This window comes from Lepidochelys kempii, chromosome 1 (assembly GCF_965140265.1).
Source record: "Lepidochelys kempii isolate rLepKem1 chromosome 1, rLepKem1.hap2, whole genome shotgun sequence".
Classification (NCBI taxonomy): domain Eukaryota; kingdom Metazoa; phylum Chordata; order Testudines; family Cheloniidae; genus Lepidochelys; species Lepidochelys kempii.
In genome coordinates this window covers 118,219,950-118,246,897 of record NC_133256.1, presented here as the reverse complement: position 1 = coordinate 118,246,897, position 26,948 = coordinate 118,219,950, and the positions used below count along the sequence as shown (strand labels likewise).

Sequence of the window (26,948 nt, the reverse complement as noted above, 5' to 3'; positions counted from 1 at the left end):
CCAAATTCGATGTGTTCAGTGGTGTTACAGCTGTATTAGTTCCAGGAAATAACATCCTGGGACTGACACAGCTACAACACCACATCAAAAAAAACAAAAAACCCCAAGCCCCATGATGTCTTTCTAATAGCCCAAATTTGGTGACCTTACAACACTCTACAAAAAAAAGTCTATTTAATAGGGTTTTTGGAAAGGGCTTAAAGTAAGCTTACCATAACAATAAAAGGTGGGAAGGAATCGCTATAGGTGTCTGTCTGGCTGATTTCCTGTTGGAATGATTATTTTAATATTACTGGGGTTTTGTTATGTTGTATAACTAATGTCTTAAGATGTACAGAACTTTGAATAAGCATCTCTTCTTTTACCATTTTAAATCTAAATAGGCATTTCCCCCCCCGCAAGAAGAAAAATCAAACCCAAAACTCACCATGGGACCAAAACCTTCTTTTTCTTTTCTTTGGTACCTCTCTTTGGGCATTCTGCACCAAAAAAATAAAAATTCTGTGCACAATATTTTAAAATTCTGCAAGTTTTATTTGTTAATAAATAAATGCTGAGGCTCCAGCATGGTATTGGGGAGACAGGCCACTTGCTGCAGAAAGGTGGGAGATCACCCTGTAGCTCCTACCTCCGGGACACTGACTCAGTGGTGTGGCTGCACCCAACCCTGATTCAGCACAAGGCCTGGGTTTGCCCCAGAAACACCCTGGGGCCCTGCCCCTCTGTACCAGGCACACCAGGTGTAGGGCAGACAGGATCTAAGTGTGGAGGGGCTCAGTGTGGGGGAGATCCAGTGTGGGTTGAGAGGACTCTGTGTGCAGCCAGCTCAGTGGGAGTCTAGGTGTGGGGAGATCTGGATGCACAGATGCTCGTGGGGGGGGGGAGGGGGTTTCCCAGGTGCAGGGGCAATGGGACTCTGCAGGGGCTTCCAGGTGAAGGTGGTTGGGGCTCAGCGGGGGTCTGGTTGCTGGGGAAGTGAGGCTTGGTGGGGTGGGGGTCTGGGTGCAGCTTGGTGGGGGTTAGTGACATGGGGGTCTGGATGTGGGGGCTCAGGGTGGTGCAGGGTTGGGGTATCAGGGTGGGGGTTTGAGTGCAGGGAGCTCAGTGGGAGGTCATCTGGGTGCAGGGGTGGGGGTCTGGAGGTAGGGGTTGAGGTTCAGTGGGGTGGGGTTCAGGTATGGAGGGCTATGGGGGTTCTGGATGTACCAGGTGAGGCTTGGCAAGGGTGTCTGGATATGGGAGATTGGGTGGATGGGGGAGCAGCTCCCTGTACAGTGATTCCTCCCTCCACAGCTGAGGAGCGATGCGGAGAGGATGCTGAGCTTCCTGCAGCTGGAGGAGGTTTCTGGGCATGGGTCTGAGACAGCCCCAGCAACTTCTTGCAGGGGAAGAGGAAGTTCCATCCTCTCCTGCCTCCAGCTGGGACTAGCAGCTGATCCCAGCTCAGGGTAGGAGATACTGGCTGTGGTGTCCCTAGCCCTGTGGTGATTTACCTCTCTGCTAGCTGCTCTGGGTGCCTGAAATGATGTACCTGTGCTGCTAGGGAGTGATGCATGACTGCTTTTGCAGTTTTCCTTTGCTTCCCTGACAGACAGCCATTTTTCTGCAGGGAAGCAAAGAAATCTGCAGGGGACATGAATTCTGCACACGCGCAGTGGCATAGAATTCCCCCAGGAATGTCTTGCATGTGGATAATTATGGATTGGGGACTATTCTATTAAGGACATGCAGTTCTTGACACAGGTGCATGTGATACAGCAGCCAAATACTAAACTAACAAATCTTGTCCAAAGAGCAGAGGCCTTTAGAGATGAGTCCTCTGAGATGTAAGTAAGCTTTGTTGAATAGATAAGGACTATCACAAACGCATTAGTAGGATGGATCTATTACCCAAAATGTTGGATTGTATGATCTCACAAAAGGAGAGTGGATTTATTTCTTGGGGGCATAATATGTTACTGAGGACTTCTACATAGACCAGCATGTCTTATTGTCTATTTTTTCCCCTTTAACCCATAATGAATTCTCTGGGGAGCTCAGTGACACTAGACTATTCTAGAGCTACACTGCAATGCTAGTTATGTAATGCTATCTTTGTGAGCTTAAAAGATTCAGTTGCCATTTTGCCATAAGAAAAAGAAGTCTCTCAAATATTTCACTTTGGTCATCTGATATTTCTTGCACTTCTATATAACATGGATATTGTAAACCTAGTGAAGATTTATTCATATATGGAATTCTTTCAGTTTCAGAAGAAAAGGAGGAAGAAGAAATGGCAGATGCAGGTTTGGATGACTGGGAAGCAATGGTCAGTGATGAAGAGAGAGAAAAAGGTGTGTGTGTGAGAGTAAATAGAGGTTTGGTAATATTTTTATATCCAGGACAAGTTTAACATGGTTAGTTAACAGTATGTGCTGGTTATTATGACCATCAGATCCATCTACCGATCTCTAGTCGGAGAATTGTCTCTGTGATGGATTGGATCACAAAAACCCCTTTGGAACTGCCACCTGATGTGCCTAGACTACCTCTGAGCCTGTTTTCCCTGCCAGCTTGGGACTTCAGTACCTTGCCTTGTTTGAGCCAGACATGCTTGCCTGCTGCACAGACAGATCCAGGTCTGAACCACATCTCCAACAAGCTGCAGGCTTAACTGAAAACAGCTTAAGAAGTGCTCCTGGCTCCAGCACTCAGATACCCAGCGCCCCATGGGGTCCAAACCGCAATTAAATCTGTTTTACCTTGTATAAGCTTTACCTTTATATAAACTCATAAACTGATTGCCCTCTGTAACATTGATAGAGAGATGCACAGTTGTTTGCCCCCCCCACCCCCCAGGTATTAGTACATACTCTGGGTTGGTTAATAAGTAAAAAGTGATTTTATTAAATACAAAAAGTAGTATTTAAGTGGTTCCAAGTAATAACCGACAGAACAAGGTAAATTACCAAACAAAATAAAATAAAACACATAAGTCTAAGCATAATAAGAAAAAACTAAATGCAGGTAAATCTCACCTTCAGATGTTCAAATAAGGCTCTTTTACAGACTAGGCTTCCTCCTAGTCTGGGTCCAGCAATCACTCACAACCCTGTAGTTACTGTCCTTTGTTCCAGTTTCTTTCAGGCATCTCCTTGGGGTGGAGAGGCTATCTTTTTGTGCCAGCTGAAGACAAAATGGAGGGGTTTCCCCAGGGACTTATATAGTCTCTCTCTTGTGGGTGGAAACTCCTTCCCCTCTTCTATGCAGAATCCAGCTCCAAGATGGAGTTTTTGGAGTCACCTGGGCAAGTCACATGTCCATGCACGACTCAGTTCCTTACAGGATGACACATTCCCAAGAAAGCTCAGATGTGGATTGGTGTCTCCCAGAGTTCATTGTTAGCTTAAGTGTTTCTTGATTGGGCACTTACTGAGAATAGTCTTAAGAAGCTGACCAACTGCTGCTTCACTGAGGCTACTTAAAATCAAACAAGTACATAGCCAATATTCAGAACTTTGAATACAAAAATGATGCATGAATGCATCCAAATAGGATGAATATATCCAGTAGATCATAACCTTTGCAGAGATATGTTACATGACATATCTAGCATAAAACATATTCCAGTTATGTCCTATTTACAATCATAAGCATATTTCCATAAAGCATAATGGGGTGCAACCTTAGTCTCTCTTCCTCCTGTCCTTCCCTCCCCCACGCCAGGAGAAAAGGAGATGAAAGATAAAGCAACTGTGGATAGGGTGTGAGTTTAAGATTTTTATCATGATTGACAACTTTTAGAAATTATTCAAAATCCTGTCCAGTTAATGTCTTCATAGACATTGGTGTGTGTGGTGGTGGTGAGGGGATTTAGGTCTAGATTCACAAAGCAACTTAAATGTGGGGACACTGATTGTCTTTGTGCCTGGAAAATAACTGTGATTCACAAACCCTGAGTGAGTTTGGTGCCTAGGGTCCCTATACAATGAATGGGGATGGACAGGTACCTCACAATGGGATTCACAAAAGCTTGGTGGCTCCTTGTCTGAGGTACCCAGTGGGAGGTGCCAAGCTTAGGGATGTGTACTAAACCCTGCCCCCTCTCGGAGATAGGGTCCTAAGTCCAGGCTTCAGGGAGGTGCCTCCCTTTGCTTGAGATTCTCAGTTGCAGACCCTCTCTTGGTGTTAGGCGCTTACACTGTTTTTGCAAGAAGGCCAGGAATGGGAGAGGAGGAGGATGACCTTCAGAATTTTTAGCCTAGTGGTTAGTGTGCTCACCTGGGGCATGAGACACCCCCAGTTCAAGTTCCCCTTCTGCCTGAGCAGGAGAAGGGATTTGAACTGGTATCTGACACCTCTCAGGTGAGTGAGTGCCCTTACCCCTGAGCTATGGGATTCTGATGTGAATCTCCCTCACTCTCCTATTGAAGCTGTTCCACTGTGGATAAATAATGAAAGAATCATGTCTGTCTTGCTCTGCCCTGTAGCATTGCTCTCTTGTTTCCCATCTAGAAGGAAGGATTCTGCCAAATACAGAATTCTCCCCACCTGGCTACCTTTTCACCAGTGTAGAGTACATCTTCCTGGGAACCTACATTGGGGCTCTGTGCTTCAGTGGAAGTAGCTATCTTGAGCTCCCACTGAGAATCGCTATGAAGTGGCTGGCTTGGTGCATTGAACTGGCATATTTGTGGGCAGTCAGCAGGATAGCAACGAGCTGTTCACATGTTACCTGAGCAGCTGGAGAAGTGATATATGCAGCAATTACTGAGTTGCCTTCAGCTGCCCAGTCCTGGGGACATTGGCAGAGGCTTTATACTGGGAAACAATTCCCAGCATCCAAAGCAGTCCCAGTCAAACCACAGCTATTAATTCTTGTTTTCTTTTGGGGGCTGTGGCACCCCTTGGCAACAAGTTGTGGGACCCTCTTCAAAGCCGCATCTGTTGCGGGTGAGGTAGGCTGGGGTGTTTAAGTGCCTGATGATGATATTTACCATCTGAGGGCACAAAGGGAGCATAGCCCCAACTATCCCAGTTCTTTCACTGGAGAGAGCAGAAGGGGAGCCCCTGCCTCTCAGCTGTGATACCTAAATCCTTCGGTTAGCCCCTAAAGATGTGGTCTTAGCAGTAAGAGTCGTACTCCATCAAAGGCAGGCATCCTTGTGGTACTGGACTGTTTGTTGTACCTCCAGTCCCAAGGTCTTGTTAGTCTCTCTGAAAGTCCACTTTACTGTTTTCTTAGCCAGTTGCCAGCCAGTGGAGATAAAATAGTATATTCCCACCCTACAGTAGCCAGATTTTTAAAGGATTTACTAATAACTTCCCCAGCAAGAGAAACATTCACATTCCTTAGATTTCAATTTATTGCTCACCAAGTTGGGCAGGGGGGAGGCGTCTCCCTTTGAATCTCTCAGGGATGTTCCTTTAGAAAACAGCATTCCTTAGAGCAACCACATCAGTGAGAAGAGTTGAACTCTAGTGATTACTCCTCCCTGTGCAGTAGTGCCCAAAGAAAGTAGTGCTTAGACCTCCATGATAGCTTCCTATCTTAAGTGATATCTGGCTTCCACCTTAGCCAGTATGTTTTCCTCTTGTGTTCTTAGACCAATGATACTCAGAGGTTCAGGAGCCAAATTAGCAATCAGCATTACCCAAAAGAGCCACAGTAGTGTGAATTCATTGTTTCATTGACTATAGTACTATATAGTCATATTTAAACAGTATGACAGGGAAAACATTTACGTTTGCAAAATGACTGACCGAGTTGGCTATTTTATCAATTACAGTTGGTTAATAACATAGTAAAAGCATCCTGATTGGGTAATAACATAGACTGGTTAATAGTTAAATCACAGTGGTTTAATATCATGTGCTACCAAGAGCCACATTAAAGAGCTATTTGTGGCTCATGAACCGACCCTGTGCCCGCTGAGGGGAAATAAATTGTCCTACTTTATATGAAAAAAGAGCCCTTTGTCTTTTCCCTCAGGTAAACAAAACCCATTAGACAGGCATGTGGGTAAAACTGTCAGGGAGAGCCTGTTTCTACACAGATTATCTGGGTTATATGGAACTCAAAGGACCAGTATCTTACAGGGTTGAGGACTTATTTGACTAGAGACACTGCAGCTTGTGTGGAATATGTTAAGCACAATTCCCTAGTGGAGTTACGTAGAGCAATGTAAAATTTGGTGCGTCCCACCTCCAGGCACTGCTCTTTATACTTCATGATCCAGTGGTCTGTTTGGGAGAATGGTTCAACAGTGCATAGCTTGGGATAAACTCCTCACCCAGATTCCTTCTGGTCAGTACTATTTGCTTTTCTCTCATGAGTAGGAAAGCTCAGAGGACCCTGAAGAAAGAGGTTGCTTGCTAGTAACAGTTGCTCTAAGTCTCCTCTGTGTATCCACACTTCCTGCCTACCACCTCCTCTGTCTGAGATTTCTTTATGTACTTAGGACTCTGGTTTAAGCGAAGGAACTAAGAGGGTTGGGGGTGCACTCCCTTATACGGCCTCAGACTTCAAATGTCAGTGTCACGAGTACACTTACACACCCCTTCAGCAGACACAGCTTTTGAAGAGAGCTCTGTAGTTCATCTCCAAGGGGGAGTTCCATATTCCACAAGTATGAATACACATAAGTGTCTTTCAAAGAAATTGTAACTGATAAGAAACCTCCCTTTACTGGGGCATTCTACTGGAAAATATATGTTTTCTTTAAACTATCTTTAAAATGTTTTACAGTCTTGACAATGTTTATAAAGATGTAGTCCCTTCTACACTAATTACAAATTCCTTGAGTTATAGAAACTTTCAAAAGCATCTTTCTAATGAAAAATTGATTGACTCCAAATGGAACTTGTTAGATTTGGAGTGTTAGTTCTTTACTCCTGAGGACATTCTGCGCCAAAAAATTAAAAATTCTGCACACAGTATTTTAAAATTGTGGGAAATTTGTCAAATGTGGAGACTCCAGCATGGCATTGGGGAGCACAGGCTGCACAAAGGTGGGAGATCACTGTGCAGTTCCAACCTTGACACAGCGCAAGAACCAGGCCTGCTCCAGAAACACCCCAGGGCCCTGCCTCTCCAAGCCAGGTGTGGACAGGAAGGCTCAGCAAGGCAGGATCCAAGTGTGGAGGGGCTTTGTGTGGGGGGGATCCAGGTGTGAATTGAGAGGGTTCTGTGTGGGGCAATCTGGGTGCGGGCAGCTCAGTGGGGGATCAGGGTACAGGAGGGATCTGGGTGCTTGGGGGCTTGTTGGGGGATTCTGGGTGTAACAGTAATGGCACTCTATAGGGGATCCAAATGAAGGTGGTTGGGGCTCAGTAGGGGGTGGGGGGCTCAGTAGGGAGGTCCAGATGCTCGGGAAGAGGGGCTCAATAGGGTGTGGATCCAAGTGCAGCTGTTTGGGGCTCGGTGGGGTGGGGATTAGGGTATGGGAGGATTGATGGGGTGTCTAGGTGTAGGGGGAATGGGGCTGATCCAGGGGGAGGTTCTAAATGCCAGGGGGTGAGGCTCGGCAGGAGGGTCTGGGTATGAGGGGGGTCTAGATGCACGGGGGTTGGGTGAATGGGGGAGTAGCTCTCTGTACAGGGATCCCTCCTCCTGCAGTTGAGAAACAATGGGTGCAGAAAACAGGGGAGGGGGAAGTTTGCGGAGCTTCCTGCAGCTGGGGGAGAAGTCCGGGGGTGGGTCTGACTCAGACTCAGACGCTGTGCAGGAAAAGAGGAAGTCACATTCTGCCCCGCCAGAACTAGCAGCTGAGCCCGACGCAGGGTAGGAGCCACTGGTTTTCCCCAGTCTCACCCCCACCCCTCAGTGACTGACTTACCTCTCTGCCAGCTGCCCCGGGCACCCAAAACATACTGCTGGGGAGGGTCGTGTGACCACTCTTGTGGCTTCCCTTTGCTTCTCGGTCAGTCATTTTTCTGCAGGGAAGCAAAGAAATCTGTGGGGGGGGACACACATAAATTCTACGCATGCACAGTGGTGCGGAATTGCCCCAGGAGTAGTTCTTGTCTGCATTGACTGTATGTGTATTTATAAGTGAAGTGCGTGGTATGTAATTGAATTGAGCTATCTTATTCCTCCAGATATTTGGGAAAGGGCTCCTTAGGTCAGTAGGGATCATTCTTGGTGGGTGCACTGACTGTATTGCAGTGCTTTGTTTTGATTTTTCACATATGCTGCTTTGACTGGCTCTAAATTTAGAAGTTTATTCCCATACTTAGTGCAGCTGACTTATTCCTTCACATGGATTAAACCAAAATTAGTCCATGTTCTGTTTATACAATGAAACCTGATCTCAGTTACTACTTCTCTTTATGGTGGTTTTTGGGGATGTGATCTTGACAGAGTATTTTACTTCAGTTTTATCTCTCCTCTTGCCAGAGGGAAAACCTGTCCACATTGAAGTCAAGGAACACAATGAAGTGGAAGAGGAAGATGAGGAAGAGGAGGAGGAGGAGGAGGAGGAAGAGAGTGAAGAGTCTGAAGAGGGAGAAAGTGAGGGAAGTGAAGATGAAAAGACTTCAGATGAGAGAGAAACGGAGTCTCAAGCTGTTGGAAAACAATTGGTAGAGAAAAAGCCAAGCAAAGAAATAAGCTCCGATTCGGAATACGATTCTGATGATGATCGTACAAAAGAAGAGCTTGTTTACGATAAAGCTAAGCGGAGAATTGAGGTATCTAGACACACTTTGTCTTGAGAAGCTTATCTGTGTGGCATGAAAACTCTTGGATTTTAGTGGACGTTCAACCATACTTGACTAAATTAGCTTAGCAGTTATGACACAGTATTATTTTTAATCTGAGTGGGTAAAGTAATATCTTTTATAGGACCACTTCTATTGGTGAAAGAGACAAGCTTTTGAGTTTACAGAGCTCTTTTTCAGGTCTGTGTAAACTCGAAAGCTTGTCTCTTTCGCCAACAGAAGTTGGTCCTATAAAGGATATTACCTCACTCACCTTGTCTCTCATATCCTGAGACAGACATGGCTATAACAACACTGCAAACAATATATTCGTGCAAGTGTCCATAGTGGTCTGCAATGAACTTATTGTCAGTGCTCTACAGACTTACAAATAATTTTTATGCAAAAAGTAACCGTACTTAATACAGCTTCTTTTTTATGAATGCATTTAGCAGACTTAGATCTATCTTGACTTAAAACCACAGTACAGGGGTTGTATGAGCAGACAGAAGCTATACTCCTTGCATTCTATAAGGCTAAAAAGTACCCTTTTTTCAGAGGAAAGCATCCTTAAAGGGTGGAAGTATGTGGCATCATCACTGTCTGCTCCATCCTTTGTAAATGCTATTAGAATTTTAATGAAGCATTTCAACGCTATTAGTTTGTGTTTGTTTTTTTGTTTTGTTTTTTCTCCAATTACTGACATTTCGCATTGGCTCTTTTTCCCCTTCTTCGGCATATTGCACATTTAGAAACTCTAACTTTCATTAATGCATGCCTAGGAATTGGTTTCAACAGGTAAGGAAATTTTGAAATGTATGCATAGTAAAACAACCTACAAGCCTTATTACCTGTCCCAAAGCACACCTTTTGCTATACATCTCCAACAAACCCATACTTTAGCAGATGAAATAAGTTATCATACTAGTTATTCTTACTTGAAACTGTTGCTTTTTAAATTGCGAACTGAGAGTGTTACCAATCTGATGAAAGCCATCTAACTGAGACAGCTCAGTCAATTTAATTAGACCTGGATTCCCAAGATGCTAACCTTTAATTCTGATCTTTAAACTGCACCAAAAAGCTGGGCAAAAGGACGAGCTAACCTTATTGCAAATCTCAGGACCTCAAATGTTCTGCTTGGAGATAAACAACCGAGCCCAACATGTATTGAATCCAGATGCATACCATGAAATTTGTACTTGGACTAGAAAAATTTCTGTCCATATAATCTGCATACCCCCCAACCCTCCCTGGAAATTGAATGGTCATGGAAGTGTTGTATTTAGTAAACCTTGGAGAGGGAGTGCAAAACCCCAGCCAGCTTTTCCCTTAAGGTGCTGCTGACAACATTAGGTAAATCTCCACTTGCTTTTTGTAATACTTTAAATGTTAATCTCTACTTTTGAACATGTCTTATTCTCCTATTAGAAACGGCGTATTGAAAATAACAAAAATGTAAACACTGAAAAGCTAAGAGCACCGGTAATCTGTGTACTTGGGCACGTAGACACAGGAAAGACCAAAATTCTAGATAAGGTAAGATGCAGTGGGATGGATCTTCATTATCAAGTTTCTGTGATAGCTTATTTGTCATAGTGTAATGTAACTACTACTGCTTGAAATAACTTATTGTAATCCTATAATGCTTATAAAAATACAATTCAAGATAACTTTCCTAACCAAAAAAGTTCATATATGACACGCTGAGAAAGGGACCTGGATAGACAGATTACCCCAGAGGAATGGGGTTTGCTCTGGAAGAGTACCAGCAACCTCGATATAGAGTGCAATAAAGGGAAAACTTAGTTAAGATGATGTTTCAGTGGTATTTTATACCAGTCAGGTTAAAAAATAGAGAGAATGAATAGAGATAAATGTTGGAAAAATTGTGGTGAAGAGGAGATTTTATGCTTTTATGGTCAGTCATTAGAGCACTGGGATGCTGCAATTCCTAACCAAATATTACAAATTATTTGATATTTATTGTCAGATGATCCTTTTGGAATTCTGCTGGGGCTTCCTAGCAGAAATGATCACACAAAACGAAATGAAGAATTAATCTGTCTGCTAGTTAGCAGCTAGACTTCTGATAGCCTTCTGCTGGAAAAATAAAAGTAGTCCAACTCGGGAGGGAGGTTGGTGGTTATGGAAAAATTAATGTACCCAGTAAAACTTTCACCTGCAAAAAAAAATCCACCACACTTGTCAATTTTTTTTTAATATTCGCATTTGATGGACATGCCTGGTTTGTTAAATGTGTAATCAGAGATTCCACTCCGTTCAATAAAATCACAAGAAATGACTTGTCATGATTATTGTAAATATACTCATTCTATAATATGGCAACGCCCTATTAGAGGGCCCAGGATTATATTACTGTATAATGTTCCTCTAAACAAAAGGTTACTGTTGTAAATTTCAGAGACTATACAATAATCATTACATGGTTAGGCTCTGATCCAAGAGTGTATATATCTGAACCACTCAGTAATAGTGATCATAATGTAATTACTTTGACATCCTTGCAGGGGGGAAATGTCAAAGAAACCCACCACAGTAGCATTTAACTTCAAAAAGGGGCACTTCACAAAAACAAGGAAGCTAGTTAAATGGAAATGAACAGTCACAAGAGTGAAATGCAATACAATGCAAGCTGTACAGAAAACAATTTTTAAAAAAAGAAAAGGAGTACTTGTGGCACCTTAGAGACTAACCAATTTATTTAGTCTCTAAAGTGCCACAAGTACTCCTTTTCTTTTTGCAAAGACAGACTAACACGGCTGTTACTCTGAAACCTGTCAGTTTTTAAAAACACCACAGTCAAGGCTCAAACTAAATATATACCCCAAATAAAATAATAAAAAGAGTGTGAGAACCCAAAAAATGCCACTATGGCTAAATAACAGCAGCAAAAAGGCATCCTTTAAAAATTTAAAGTCGAATCCTAGTGTAGAAAATAAAGGAGCATAAACTTTGGCAAGTAAAGTGTGAAAATATAATTAGGCAGGGCAAGAAAATTTGAAGAGCAACTAGCAAAAGACACAAAGACTAGCAGCAATTTATGAAGTAGATCAGAAGTAGGAACCCTGCCGAACACCAGTAGGGCCACTAGATGATCAAGGTGCTAAAGGTGCATTCAGAGAAGACAAAGCTGTTGCAGAGAAGTTAAATGAATTCTTTGCATTGGGCTTCACTGTAGAGGATGTGAGGGAGATTCCCACATGTGAGCCATTCTTTTTGTCACAAATCTGAGGCATTGTCCCAGATTGAGGTGTCCAATAGGTTTTAGAATAACAAATTGATAAACAGTATTAAGTCACCAGAATCCAGATGGTATTCACCCCAAAGTTCTGAAGGATCTCACATAGGAAACTGCAGAACTGTGATATATAACCTATTGCTTTAATCGGCCTCTGTACCAGATTTCTTGGATCGTAGCTAATGTAATGTTGGTTGTTTTGTTTTGTTTTTTTTTAAAGGTTCCAGAAGTGATCCTGGCAATTGCAGGCCAGTAAGCCTAACTTCAGTACCAGGCAAATTGGTTGAAACTATAGTGAAAAACAGAATTATCAGACACACAGATGAACACAATATGTTGGGGAAGAGTCAACACAGCTTTTGTAAAGGGGAATCATGCCTCACCAATCTTATTAGAAATCTGTAAGGGGGTCAACAAGCATGTGGACAAGGGTGATCCAGTGGATATAGTGTACTTGGACTTCCAGAGAGCCTTTGAAAAGGTCCCTCACCAAAGGCTCTTAAGCAAAATAAGCAGTCCTGGGCTAAGAGGGAAGATCCTGTCATGGATCAGTAACTTGTTAAAAGACAGGAAACGAGTAGAAATAAGTGATCATTTTTCACAACGGAGAGATGTAAATTGCAGGTCCTCCAAGGATCTGTACTGCGACCTGTGCTGTTCAGTGTGTTCATAAATGATCTGGAAAAGGGGGTAAATAGTGAGGTGGCAAAATTTGCAGATGAGATGCAAAATTACTCAAGATAGTTAACTCCAAAGCAGATTTTGAAGAGTTACAAAGGGATCTCACAAAACTGGGTGATTGGAAAGGAAAATGGCGAATGAAATTCAATGCTGATAAGTGTAACGCAATGCACATTGGAAAAAATAATCCCAGCTATTCATGCTAAATGTTTTCTAAATTAGCTGTTACCACTCAAGAAAGAGATTTTTGGGGTAATCATGAATAGTTGTCTGAAAACATCTGCTCAATGTGCAGTGGCATTAAAAAAAGCAAGCAATGTTAGGAACTATTAGGAAAGGGATAGGTAATAAAACAGAATATAATCATGCCCCTATATAAATCCATGGTACCACCACACCTTCAGTACTGTGTGCAGTTGTGGTAGCCCCATTTCAAAAAAGATATATTAGAATTGGAAAAGGTACAGAGAAGGGCAACAAAAAGAATTAAGGGTATGGAACAGCTTCCACATGAGGAGAGATTAAAAAGACTGGGACTGCTCAGTTTAGAAAAGAGAGAGTCTATAAAAACACGAATGGTGTGGAAAAAGTGAATAAGGAATTATTTGCCTCTTCATATCACATAAGAGCCAGGGGTCATCAGATTAAATTAATAGGCATCAGGTTTAAAACAAACATACGGAAGTACTTCACAGTCAGTACGTGGAACTTGTTTGTGAAGGCCAAAAGTATAACTGGGTTCAAAAAAGAATGAGAAGTTCATGGAGGATAGGTCCATCAATGGCTATTAGCCAAAATGGTCAGAGATGCAACCCCATGGTCTGGGTCTTCCTAAACCTCTGACTGCCAGAAGCTCGGAGTGGATGACGGGATGGATCACTTGATGATTTCCTATTTTGTTAATTTCCTCTGAAGCACTTCCTCTGGCACTGGCCACTGTCGGAAGTCAAGATACTGGACTAGATGGACCATTTATCTGACTCAGTGTGGCCATCCTTATGTTCTTACACGTGTTACAACTTCCTAAATAGACATAAAAAGAAAAGGAGTACTTGTGGCACCTTAGAGACTAACCAATTTATTTGAGCATAAGCTTTCTTTGAATATATTTATTATGCTCAAATAAATTGGTTAGTCTCTAAGGTGCCACAAGTACTCCTTTTCTTTCTGCGAATACAGACTAACACAGCTGTTACTCTTAAATAGACATAGTTTAAACACATTCTCTCTCCCCCCCCAAAGGAAATAATTAATGACACTTCCAGGATATGATTTTAAATTCCCTTCTGTAAGCAGGTTCCCATTTCCATTGTTTTCCCTGTGTATTCAGTACTCCCTTTATTGCTTTGGTTTTATAGCTCCGTCATACTCATGTACAAGATGGTGAAGCAGGTGGTATCACTCAGCAGATTGGAGCAACTAACGTTCCTCTAGAAGCCATTAATGAACAAGCTAAGATGGTGAAAAATGTAAGTAACAGCACTTTAAAGACCTTAGATTGAGGTCCAAAAGTTCATAAAGCGATCTGCTTACTTACTAGATGTTGTGGTGGGATATTTTCTAAGAATTGTTTCTGCTTTTGTGTATGTAAAAACCTAGTTGACATATTGGTTATTTGGGTTGAATTTATTCTTCTCACTATTTTTGAAAGAGATACTTTAATTCAGAAATTAGAGTAACAGCATTGCCAGACAATTTATAATTACCATCTTTAAAAAAAAACAAAAAAACCCCTCCTCCTACTGTCTCTTCTCCATTCTAGAAAGTGCATTTATGCATTATATGTTGACTATGTTGACAAAAATCTGATATTTGGGTAGAAATTGGGAATACTCTTGGAAGTTAAAATATACCCATATTTTTATTACATTTCTTCAATGAGCTTTAAAATGGTTTCTGTTTAATTTCAGTGCATGTACTCACAAGGTAAGTTTAACAATGGGCAACAAGCTTTACTTTTAAATCCACAATATTAGAAAACTGGTGTTGCCATTGAAGGTCACTTTCCAAGGGACATTAGTTTTCCCCGTAAATGAAATATTGCAGTTTGATTTTTATCTAGAAAACCACTCAACTGCCTGTTTTTTAATATTAAAAAATGCACTCCTAGTACATTTTGTCCAGTATGAAGAACAAGCATAAGTTGCAAGAGAACTGTTCTTGAAATCTCCAACAGCAAATTAAATCACTTTTAGAAAAGTTGTTTTATACAAAACTATTCTTGAAAGCATTTAAACAATCTACTGGAACTTTGTTTCTCTGACGTAGGAAGTACAAGATGGTTGAGATGGCAAAAGCTGTCAGTTTGTTCCCTTTAGCTGGGTTTAATTCAGTAGAAATCCTGACTTCATATATCTTGTCAAAGCAATATACTGGTTTCTAAAAAGCTGGAAGATTTGCTACATCAAATATAGTTTCTGAAAGTTTAGTTTTCCTTCAAATTGTGTCCTTATGGGTGTTCCACTTCAAGATTGGAGTTTTCATCAGCAGAGTCTTTGTCTGTGCCCGAGACATCCTCATTTTCTGATATGAGCATATGTGGGGGGAAGGGCAGACCTACCACAATTTCAGTTCCTTCTCAGCCACCTATGGCTCTAGATCAGTGGTTCTTAACCTTTACTACAGCCTGCGCCCCTTTGGTTCTCAAAGTATGTTCTCGCACCCCTTCTCAAAAATGGTTGAAGTAGGTCAGTTCTTTAAACCTAGATATATTTTTGTTTGTATATTACAGTAATCGTTAAAAAATGTATAATGTTAAATACATAGGTTTGATGAAACAAAGTAGTTGTACTTACGTGCCTGTGCTTAATTTGTGTTTTCAATGATTTACCTTCTAAAAAAATCTGGCATGTCTCATAGACATGTGTGCACCCCAGGTTAAGAACCACTGCTCTAGATGGAACATCAGCGTCCCTTAGCTAGCTGCGTGGTTTGCCACCTCTTTTGCTTATTTTTTCTTATTATTTTAGATCTTGTATTTCTTTTTCTGTTACTTAGCACATTTTGTGCTTTTTGGGGAGTGGGGGTTACCCTTTCTCTTTTTTGTTTTTTTGTTTTGTTCTGCTCTGGGCCTTTAAAACTCAGACCTTAAACCAAAGCTTCAAGTAAGGGATTATGCCCAAAATCCTTGGCTTCCAACCCTGTCAGACCTGTCACAGGTCTTTTTCCCCAACAGTGATGGACACTTGAGCTCTCCCTTCACACACACCCCGCCCCCCCATATAAAATCCACTTAAAATTACATCTGAAAAACTGAGGGACAAGGTAAAACTCCTGTTAATGGAGTGTTCCCTGAGACGTAGGGGGTTGAAGTCACCTCTCTGTAAATTGGATTCAGTTGCTCATAGAGCCCCTGCAGCTGAATCACTGCTGCTGTGGTAAGCAAAGACCCGAGGGATCCATAAGAAGCATGCAGACTGTTCTGAGGAATAGGATAAGAGAAGGGGAAAGTTACCCTTTCGGTCTGGATCTTGGGAGACCTTGTGTCCTGACAAGGGTACCACTGACCCCTGATTCATCATCAACGAGAGAACCATGCCATGTACCGAGAAGCTGTCTGTTAAACTGCAGTGGCACTGAAGTCAGCACTGCACCCAGTGCTTCTGAAGCACAGTGACTCTAAGGTTAAGCCACAAATGTCATTGGTACCACCTTCCCTAGCCAGCAGAGAAGAGCACACAGATTGTACTTCAGTACCATCTCCAGTATCACCCAATGTACTAATGCTTGGGGTCCTTCTCTGGAATACCCAGTACTGTCCAGACTCCTTTTTCCACAAGGATCTTTGGATCCTGGAAGAACCTGAGTCACCGTTGTTCAAGGGTATCAAGAGACCTTCTCTTGTACTGATTTGACCTACCATCAGGGATCAATGCAGTCTGATTCCACACAAACCCGTTGTGGTTACTGAGAGGCATTTCTGATTGACACATTCTCTGGTACCATCTCACTACCAAGCAGATTCAACCTCCAGTTCCTGTGTAGTTGTTAGATCCCCTCTGGTCTCCCATTAGACCCACTCGACTGCCGGTACCAGCACCACTTGCCCCTCCAATGGACTTGGTACATGACAACTCATCTGATTATGAGGTGTCTATACAAGCCCTTCTGTTTTCCCATTTCAGCCTTCCTCATTGCAGTGCAGCCTGATGAAGATACTCCCTGCTGGACATATACCCAGCAAACCTGGCAAGAACAAGCCTGGGATCCTGTCCCCTTCCCTTATGTCCCTCTTCAATGTTCTTATTGGTCCTTTATAGCGACCAGCTCTACAGGGTCCCATCATGTAAGAGGACACGTCAAAAGCAACAACTGCTGTCCTAGGATCCTGTTCTGTAGGAGGAATCAGATGAACAGGAGCCATCAGGAGAAGAAGCAGCATCACCTTTCTCCCTCCTGGACAAGACTATTATGCTTCTGTCAGATTCTGGGGTTGTCACCACCTGCTCTGTAACCTTGTGTGCCTCATAATGCTTTGCTGCTGTAACTCCCAACTTGGGCTCCTCACCAACAGCCAAACAGCATGCTAGTAACAAGGTGAATGTCTGTGTTTAGCTGCCAGCATGCTCTAGTCAACACTCTGGCTTCCACTAGCTTTGCTTGCCACTTGCAGGGTGACCGCAACACACTCCCAGTCCCACTCTCCTCCCCCACCCCCACCCTGCCAAAATGTGTGTTCTGCACTGTCCAGCACTCCACTGGACAGTTGAGATACTAGAGGTCAATTGCCCCTGTAAGGGGTCAGTGTATATACAACAGTTTACTCCTTTAATTGGCGTTGCCAAACAATTCAGTTTAAACACAACGCTGGATTAAATACAACAGAGCCCACAAACCGCAGCAAGGGCTTTCCTCCAACTCCTGAGCCATATGGCAGTCTGTACGTTTTGTGGCACTCTTAGCAGGACTACACTCCTGGTGTCTTTGAACCTGATTGAGAATGGGCTACACCAGAGGTGGGCAAACTACGGCCCGCGGGCCACATCCAGTCTGCGGGACCCTCCTGCCCGGCCCCTGAGCTCCTGGCCCAGGAGGCTGTATCTCCTGGCCCCTCCCTCCCCCCTTCCCCGCAGCCTCAGCGTGCCGTGCTGCCGGCGCAATGCTCTGGGCAGCCGGGCAGCGCAGTTGCAGAGCTGCAGCCTGACCTGTGGCTCTGGGCAGCATGGTTGTAGTGCTGCCAGCCGTCAGCGCTCCAGGCAGCGCCGTAAGGGAGCGGGGGGCGGGTTGGATAGAAGACAGGGGAGTTCAAAGGTGGGGTCGGGGAGGTCAGAGGATGGGGAACAGGGGGGTTGGATGGGGCAGGGGTCCTGGGGAGGACAGTCAGGAATGGTGGGGGGGATTGGATGGGGCAGGAGTCCCAGGGGATCCATCAGGGGGCAAGAAGCGGGAGGGTCAGATAGGAGGCGGGGGCTGGGTCACGCCTGGCTGTTGGGGGGACACAGCCTCCCCTAACCGGCCCTCCATACAATTTTGGAAACCTGATGTGGCCCTCAGGCCAAAAAGTTTGCCTGTCCCTGGTCTACACCATGCACAGTCTGTCCAAATGGGTGTCCGTACCTCGAAGGGTCCTCGATTCTCTGAATTGGTGGAAGGATCCACAAAAGGTGTGTATGGGACTTTATGTTCTTGCATCCTCATCCCATGAGGATCATCACTACAGATGCCTCCCAATGATGTGCACTTTCAGAACTTCACAGCTCAGGACAAATGAACTCTGAAGGAAGTGATCCTTCATCTTATCAAGCTCAGAGTGGTCTGTTATGCTTGCCAGCACTTCCTGACCCACATCAGGGGCTGCCCCATCAGAATATAATTGCTGTATATCAACCACAAATAGATATCAGCAGTTTATCTACCAGGACTGCAGAATGCAGTGGCGGACTCCCTCTGCTGGCATTTCATCTCCGTCCTGAGTGGGAGCTGAACAGCAACATATTCTGAAGGATATGTTTTACCTTGATTGATCTGGAGATGGCTATCTCTGCGACACCATCCAATACAAAGTGTAGATGATTCTGTTCAAGAGGAGGGCACAGCCGCAAATCAACAGGAGATGCTCTAGTCATCCCTTGGCCTCGAATGTTGCTATACACTTATCCCTCAAGGCCATTACTGCTCAAGGTCCTAAACAAATTGAAACAGGAGAAATTAGTAGCCATCCTCATAGCACTGCTGTGGCAGAGAGAGGTGTGGTTACCAGAGCATGTGTGCATGTCTTGACAGCTGCTTCTCCCCCTCCTGGTAGCAGCAGATCTTCTCACTGAGGAGTCAAGATCCATCACCCTCTCCAACCTCTTGGCACTTCACCTCAAGAACAGCCTGCTAAATGGCTCTCTGGTATAGAACAAGACCGCTCCTCAGTGATAAACAGTACTGCTTAATAGCTTAAAACCCTCAACAAGGAAAACTTGCAGAAGTGGAAACACTTCCTAGCTTGGTACAGCCACTTTGTATACCTACTTTCGTGTCCTGCCTGGCACGCATTCTTGATTGCCTGTTAAATTTTAAAACCACAGGAATTGTTGCCGAGTTTAATTGAGGTTCACCAAGCTGCCATCGCTGATTTTCATTGTCCCTCATCGAGGGGTTATCAGTCTTCACTCACCCTTCCACCACCAGATTTATTATAGGCCTGTTCAATCTTTTCCCTCCTGTCAAGGAGCCAGCTTCACCGTAGGACCTCAACTTAGCCTCCATTTGAACATATGGGGCACTGTTCCCTCCTCCATTTGTCCCTCGAGACCTTGTTCCTCATATTCATTTGAGCCAGAAGGGTAGGAACCCTGATGGCTGACCCACTGTACATGATGATCTGTCATGATAAAGTGACACTATGTTAACATCGTCACTTCTTGTCTAATGTTCTTTGAGAATTCCACATTTAATCAGGAGATTCTACCAGTGTTTTAGCCCAAGCGTCACTCTTCAAGAGATGAAACGAGCCTCCATAGACTGGATGTAAGAAGGGCTGTCACCTTTTACCTTGACAGAACTAAGTCCTTTAGGACTTCTCCTAGGCTTTTTATATCTGTTGTGGAATGAATGAAAGGGCCCCCAATCTCTACCCAAAGACTGTCCAAATGGGTTTCAAGAAGCATCTTAACCTGTTATAAAACTGCAAGGACTTGTCCCTCTTCTACGTTGATTGCCCATTCCACCAGGGCTCAGTCTACCTCTGTGACCCTACTGAAAATATACCTGTCTCAGACATCGGCAGAGCAGCCACCTGGTCTTTGCTGCACAAATTTTCCCAGCACTGCGCTTTTATGCTTGCTTCCAGTGCTAGTACACCTTTTGGTGGTGCTGTTTTATCGTCTGTACTGGATATGCCTCCTTGGTACCTTCCTCTGTAACTGAGGTACTGTTCGGGAATCTCCTGAAGTGGAGCATCCATAGGGACGCTACTTGAAGAAGGGAAGGTTACTTCCCTTGTAGAGTGACTGGAGTTCTTTGAGATGTGTGTCCCTATGGGCACTCCATTAGCTACCCTCCTTCCCTTCTGCCATAGTCTTCTTGCTGGGCTTTTGTGGTTCAGAAGGAACTTTAGTGGCAGCAGATCTGCCCCCCTCTGCCCACCATGTACCCTTGTACCAGAGCATGAGGCTATCTAGGGCACAGGCACGGACCTGCTGACACAATCTCTGGTAAGAGTGCATTGTGCACACGCACCCTGAAGTAGGCACACAGAATAGGACACCTCTCAAAGACCTCTAGTTACTGTACAAGGCAAGTAACCCCTCCTCATGTCGTGTCGTCATTTTGAGCATCCCTTACCTAACTGGCTGTGCTTTTATTGTGGTGTGATGGCATTCTTAAGAGCTGTTGTTAGGGTAAGGGTGTTGGTCCTTCCTAAAATACTTAGTTGGATATTTGAAATTTATGACTACTGCTGAGGCTCTAAATTTAAGTTTATTTTCTTACATAATTTTCTCAAGATGGCTAATATTTGAAAATGTTAGTTTGACAGAGAGAACATAAAAATTCCAGGAATGCTGATAATTGATACTCCAGGACATGAGTCTTTCAGGTAACTTTTTTTTATTGTTGTGATGTGAAGGGTCTTGTTAATAACTGATCGTAAGACTTGCCTGTTAATATAGGCATAGGTACTTAACTGAGTTATAGAATTTAGGATGAATCTGCTATTTACTGTATATCTTTAAACTTCTAAAAAAAAATCATTTTTGTATCTGACAAGGGATATGCTTGATTTACATTTGTATTGTGGGTATGCTTGATTTACATTTGCATTTTGTATCTAGCTAATCACTTGTGGATGAAAGGTGTATATAATTTTCCCATCCGTGGTCAAACTGTTATATCTAGAAGAGCATGTAAAGGCAATCTTTCACTTTGGATAGTGAATATAAAAACTTAACTGGGAGAAAACCGTGCTTATCTGTGAAATGTAACTTAAGTGCTTAGGGAAAAGTCTTTTCCCATCTTAGTCTCTAGATAAGTAGTCAATGACCTAAATTTTGGCTTGTTATAGAGCCTAAATGAGTCTGGACATTGGAGATTATGAAAGCTAACTTTCTTAAGTCTCCTATACATTTTACTTATTAATTCAGGATCCTAATGAAAACTTAACATAAAAGGAATTACGGTTGGTTAAATGTGACATTCTCCAACAACACCCTTACAGGCAATGAAATGCCAGGTTATAAGACACCTTTTAGCTGTACTCTAATACTGACGCAGCCCATTCCTGTAGATGATGACAAATTCGGCATCTTCATAACAAACTTCCTTCTGCCAGATAACACAGTGTATAACATAACCTCAGTTATAAACTCAGGAACATGAGTAAACAGTGTCGACATGTGGCTAAGTTAATTGTGCAGTGTGTTAACTTTCTGAGGGAAGTAGGAGGCGTTGACCTCTTGGTTAACATGGTTAGAGACTGAAGATATAATAAATCTGCATGGATTACCCGAACTTTGTTTATTGCTAGGGCATTAAGGAGTACGATCAGTGCAGTCTCTGTCCATACTTAGATTCAAAACTGAATTACAGTGATCTGATTTAGGACCTTTAGAGCAATTTTCATCACCTTCTTAATAATCTTTCTCAGAAAGGGCAAGTTAGAAACAGTGTGATACCTAATGTTTGCTGGTTGAGTATTACACCTCCTAAGAGGTTTGCCTACAAAGTCTTTCACAAATGTGTTCTTTTGTTAATGGACTTGGACTTATAGAAACACTCTCATACATTTTTGGAAGTGATCTTCTATTAATAGTATATAGCTGGCATGTCATTTAATCAGTTTTCCTGTCTCTTGGGAAGAGTGAGTAATGTGGCAGTATCTTAATGCAAATCACAAGATTTTCACTTTTTGCTGGGCAAACATCAGTTGACCCTGATGTAAAAAAAACAAAAAAAACCCATTTCTAATAAAAAAACATTATGGAATATTCAGATTACTGTATGAATGACATTCTTTCTTTCCCAATGCCACAGCAACCTAAGAAATCGAGGAAGCTCACTTTGTGATATTGCTATTCTAGTAGTTGATATTATGCATGGTTTGGAGCCCCAGACAATTGAATCGATAAACCTGCTGAAATCCAAGAAATGTCCCTTTATTGTAGCGCTCAACAAGGTAAGATGGCCTTTCAAAGATGTATTTAGAAAATTCAGTATCAAATATGTACTGTACTATTTTGTCTGTTAATTGAATTGTGTTTATGAACAGTGCCATCAACCCATTGTAAGAGCTGAAGCCATGGTTCTTAGTTGTCTTTCTGTTGACTTGCATCTTTTTCTGTAAATGAAACTGAGATTAAGTATATGATAGACTTTGCAGAGCAGTTTAAGGAGTCTCCTTAAAGAAATGTTTATTATTCAGTTAATCTCATAGCTCTTCTGTGTGGTTCACATTACTGGAAGTTGTTCTTCAATCATTCTGTAATATACTTAAATGAATTTGTTGGGTGATACCTTTTTCTTTTTTACGTTGTAAAATTCAAAGGTGTAGTACGATTCTGCTCCCCTTTTAACTATTTATTTAGTGTGTGCATAGTAGTTTAGCCAACCAATGGCATCTTCTGAGGTGGGTCTTCTAAACCACTGGTCTCCAAACTGAGGTGCACGCACCCCTTGTGCGAGATGATCCCAGGGGGTGCGCGGCAGCAGGAACACTCTGCCTTTTTTTCTTCGGCGGCAGCTCTGCATGTCCACTGCTGGTGTTCCCCTCAGGTGGACCCCCTGCGACGGGTCTTTTGGGCCTGTTCCGTTGGCGGTGCGGCAGGTCTTCCGGTCTTCACCCTGGGGTGTGCGAGCCAAAAGGTTTGGAGACCACTGTTCTAAACTAACAACAGATGTTAGTTGTTTGAGACAGGTTTCAGTGTCCTAGCAGAGCACTGAGCAAATTTAAATACATTGTAAGGACTGGTTTCAAGTACTACAACATTAGGTGACAAAGTGTAGAGGAAAAATATGTGTAATTAGTTTGTCTTTTTTAAAATTGAGTAGTTGGCCAGCATTTTCAGGTATGCTGATAGGCATTTTGATTTCTTACATAGTAAAATATTTTTAATCTTTATTTTGTAAGTTTCAATGAAATATTTGTATGAAAGGAAAAACTAAGACACTACAGAAATCCTGATGTTACAGCGATCATGTACATTTTAAAGTGGGTTATATAAATGGTGCTAAGAAAACTAAGTTGTGTTCAGATAGCTTTGCCATATGTTATGTGACACACCAGCAGTCTTATTTTTCTTTTTAATGGGTGTTAATGCATATTGCAAAAGAACTGCATTACACTTTCAAAGTATTTAGTAAATATTCAGAATTAAGGGTGGCAGGGAGTTGAGAAACCTTTGTGCAATTACTTAAAGGACTCTTGTCTACTGGTGGGGGGAGGGAGGGGCAGTTTGACCTTGAAAGTGTCTTAAACCTTAATTACAGAGGCCCTCAAATCTTATTGTTTTACTTTTTAAACACCTCCATGTTGTGTCTGTTCTGTAAAGTGCCTCCGGACATAGACCTTGTCTCAGTGAGCTCCATAGTCTAACTTTTAGATGTGATGCAATGTGCGAGGGTTAAGAAAGGTAAGGAGTGATGAAGATGACAGTCACAGCAATAAAATCATGTTACACAGTGTAGGTATGTGTACTACTTTATGGCCCAGTTAAAAAGGTCTTAATTTATGTACCTTTTATGAGCATTGTGAAAGAAGCAAGTTTTAAGTAGGGATTTGAATGAAATGACCATAATGCCTTGCACTAAACGTGACCTACTTTAAAACGTACTTTGGGAATTACCATACATTCTGTAATGTCTTTTTATTGTTTTTGACACCCATTCTAAACACACCTTCTTTAAAAAAACAAATTGCTGTTGATATTGACTTAATTTCTGTTGTGCTGTTGCAGGAAAGGAATTCCAACCTCACCCATAAGCTTTATAAACAGTTAAATATCCTTTCAGCAAGGGCTTTGTGTATCCTTTCTTTACTGTATATAAACACCAAGAACATTATTTTATTTAAAAAAAAAAACTCATGACTTGAGAGAGTCATGTTCTCGGGAACTAGGAAGACTAAAATCTTTTCCCACTTGTTTTGTCTTAAACTTGATGCAATACATGTAATTAAACTACCTCTTCAGTATAAAAAACACTTTGCACATGTATCAAAAGACACAATTCAACAGTCTGAGGTTTTAAAAAAAAGTAATTATTGCACTCAGGAAATATTCTCCAGTACTGTTTGTTTTTTCCATTACAATACAGGATATATGTATGTAGGAAATCTTTTTATATTTGAACCATACACATGGTCACTAGGATAAATTGGCATCTAGATACTATGGTGATTAATACTTATAACTTAAATATTTCTTATAAGTTATTCATATGTGAGGCAGGTCATAAATGACAGTTGACTTCTGTAGGCATATCCCAGGAATGCACTTCTGAACAGAGCAAAGCATGACATAACGGTATTAAAATTGTATTTTCAAGATTGATAGGTTATATGACTGGAAAAAAAGCCCTGATACAGATGTAGCTACCACGTTAAAGAAACAGAAGAAAAACACAAAAGATGAATTTGAGGAACGTGCAAAAGCTATCATTGTGGAATTTGCACAACAGGTAGGTTGGATTATTAACTTTTTTCTGTTAACAGAAGTGAAAATAGGTGGACAACTTTTGAAAGCCAAAGAGAGATTTCTTATGGTATGAATATCACACTGTATTTTCTGACCCTTTATCAGTGTGTTAATCATTTTACATAAATTGAAACTAAAGTAGAAAATCTGCTTTATTTTGGTGAGAGACAGCTTTCTCTACCCCCATTCCAGTCCTGGGTCACTTTGTTGAGAATGCAGCATCAGTAGCGCCAGCAAAAACAGACTGGGTTTTTTACACATTCTCCCCTCATTTGAATCACCTGAGAGAAACCATCTCATCCCTTTTTTCTTCAAACTAGTGTGATTGTGTTCCAGCAATACTTAGTTTTCACAGCCTCTCTCTGGTCGCACAGAAACTGCCTATAAGCTAAAATATAGTAACTAGATTTATAGGGTTTACTCATATTTTGAGCTGTTGTCTGTTGCCCTCTTTTTTGTGCTTTAAAGTGTGAAATTTGAGGTTGCATTATTAAGATGTTACTGAAATGGAGCTAGGACTTGAATTCAGGATTTGAAAAATGTGATGTTACATGCTGTTAGTGTTGATGTGGTAATTTTCCATGCAACTGTACTGTTCCTGGTTCTAGGGCTTGAATGCTGCTTTGTTTTTTGAGAATAAGGATCCCCGCACTTTTGTTTCTCTGGTACCTACCTCTGCTCACACTGGGGATGGCATGGGGAGTCTGATAGCTCTTCTTGTTGATTTGACGCAAACCATGCTGAATAAGAGACTGGCCCAATGTGAGGAACTGAGAGCTCAGGTTATGGAGGTAAGTCAGTGTCCATGCTTTTTAGAATATTTGTTTAGCAAACTTTTTTTTTCCTTTTTGTGGCTGATAAACTGAGTTGAAATGCATGTGTTTAACTTTTTTTTTCTTTCTCTTTCTCATATCTCTTAGGTCAAAGCACTTCCAGGCATGGGAACTACCATAGATGTAATTTTGATTAATGGACGTCTGAAGGAGGGTGATACCATTATTGTCCCTGGAGTAGAAGGTCCTATAGTAACTCAGATTCGAGGTCTTCTGCTACCTCCCCCTATGAAGGAACTACGAGTTAAGGTATGGGAACAGCATGTGGAGGTGGCATTTTAGGGAAGTCTTAAGAATTAGAACAAAAGATTAGAATAAGGGGGAAACCCAGAGAAGTATTCAATACACTTTACATCATAGAAGCAAGTATCCAAAGATGATCAAATTAAAGTGAGGAGGGGGAATAAATGGAAGAAGTTGCAGGTTACAACACATCCATACTCCCACAGATGTGTCTAATTGTGGAAGTGGTTCAGGACAAGGATCAAAGAATAACCACACCAATGTATATTAACAAGCATCAAGGTATATTTATTCTGGTTATCCAGGTTTATGTATAATGCATAGACATGGAAGGGAGAGATCTTGTAAAATGAATACAAAACCCATAGGTTTCAGAGTAACAGCCGTGTTAGTCTGTATTCGCAAAAAGAAAAGGAGTACTTGTGGCACCTTAGAGACTAACCAATTTATTTGAGCATAAGCTTTCGTGAGCTACAGCTCCTTTTCTTTTTACAAAACCCATAGAAACACTTCTTTAAAAAAAAACAAGATTCAAATATAAAGTGAAATTACTGAACCAATGAATCAGTACTTTATGATGTTTGGTGCCAGGTGTCCTGAGACAAGGGGAATGAAACCCTTGCACAGTGCTGCAGCCTGCTTGAGGAGGGATAGAAGACTGGGCCAGCCTGATCTCACTAGGGTTGTGTAGCTAGGAAGTAGACAGGGAGGTTAGAATATTGACTTCTGGATCATCCTGAAAGGAGGAGGAGAGCCACAGAAGTGAAAAGTTAATTTATGAGAGGAGAAGCTAGAACCTGATGAGGAGCAGAAGAGCTTTTCTCTGTTACTGCCTTCATTTGAAGTAGAGTAAGGTCTGGAGCATTTCCTAGTCCTAAGGCCAGAGGAACCATTATGACTCACTAGTCTGCCCTTTTGCATAACAGAGATCATAAACATTTCTCAGATTAAAATTCAGATCTCAAGTCCCAGCCCAAAAGCTTAACAATAAGACCATCTTTTCATTTGTTGGGGAAGTATGTCCTTGCAGGGCTCTATGATCCTTGGGGCTTCACAGAATTGGACACTATAATGGGGCAAGATGGTAAATTGATTTTAGCAATCACCTTGGCATTCCATTTTCGGTCTTGCATG

The 26,948-nt window shown here is 42.1% G+C and overlaps 1 protein-coding gene across 2 annotated transcripts in view; it reads left to right on the top strand.

Annotated features, from left to right (window-relative positions):
* Positions 1-26,948, top strand: part of EIF5B (eukaryotic translation initiation factor 5B) — a 67,808-nt gene that overhangs the window by 26,955 nt on the left and 13,905 nt on the right. The window contains exons 9-17 of one of the 2 annotated variants that reach the window (XM_073352304.1): positions 2,247-2,333; positions 8,378-8,670; positions 10,111-10,218; positions 13,981-14,091; positions 20,581-20,648; positions 22,082-22,223; positions 24,590-24,721; positions 25,347-25,529; positions 25,659-25,820. In XM_073352304.1, coding sequence (XP_073208405.1) covers positions 2,247-2,333; positions 8,378-8,670; positions 10,111-10,218; positions 13,981-14,091; positions 20,581-20,648; positions 22,082-22,223; positions 24,590-24,721; positions 25,347-25,529; positions 25,659-25,820 — 1,286 coding nt within the window. The remainder of the gene's footprint in view (positions 1-2,246; positions 2,334-8,377; positions 8,671-10,110; positions 10,219-13,980; positions 14,092-20,580; positions 20,649-22,081; positions 22,224-24,589; positions 24,722-25,346; positions 25,530-25,658; positions 25,821-26,948) is intronic. The other variant, XM_073352308.1, reaches the window with a different exon arrangement.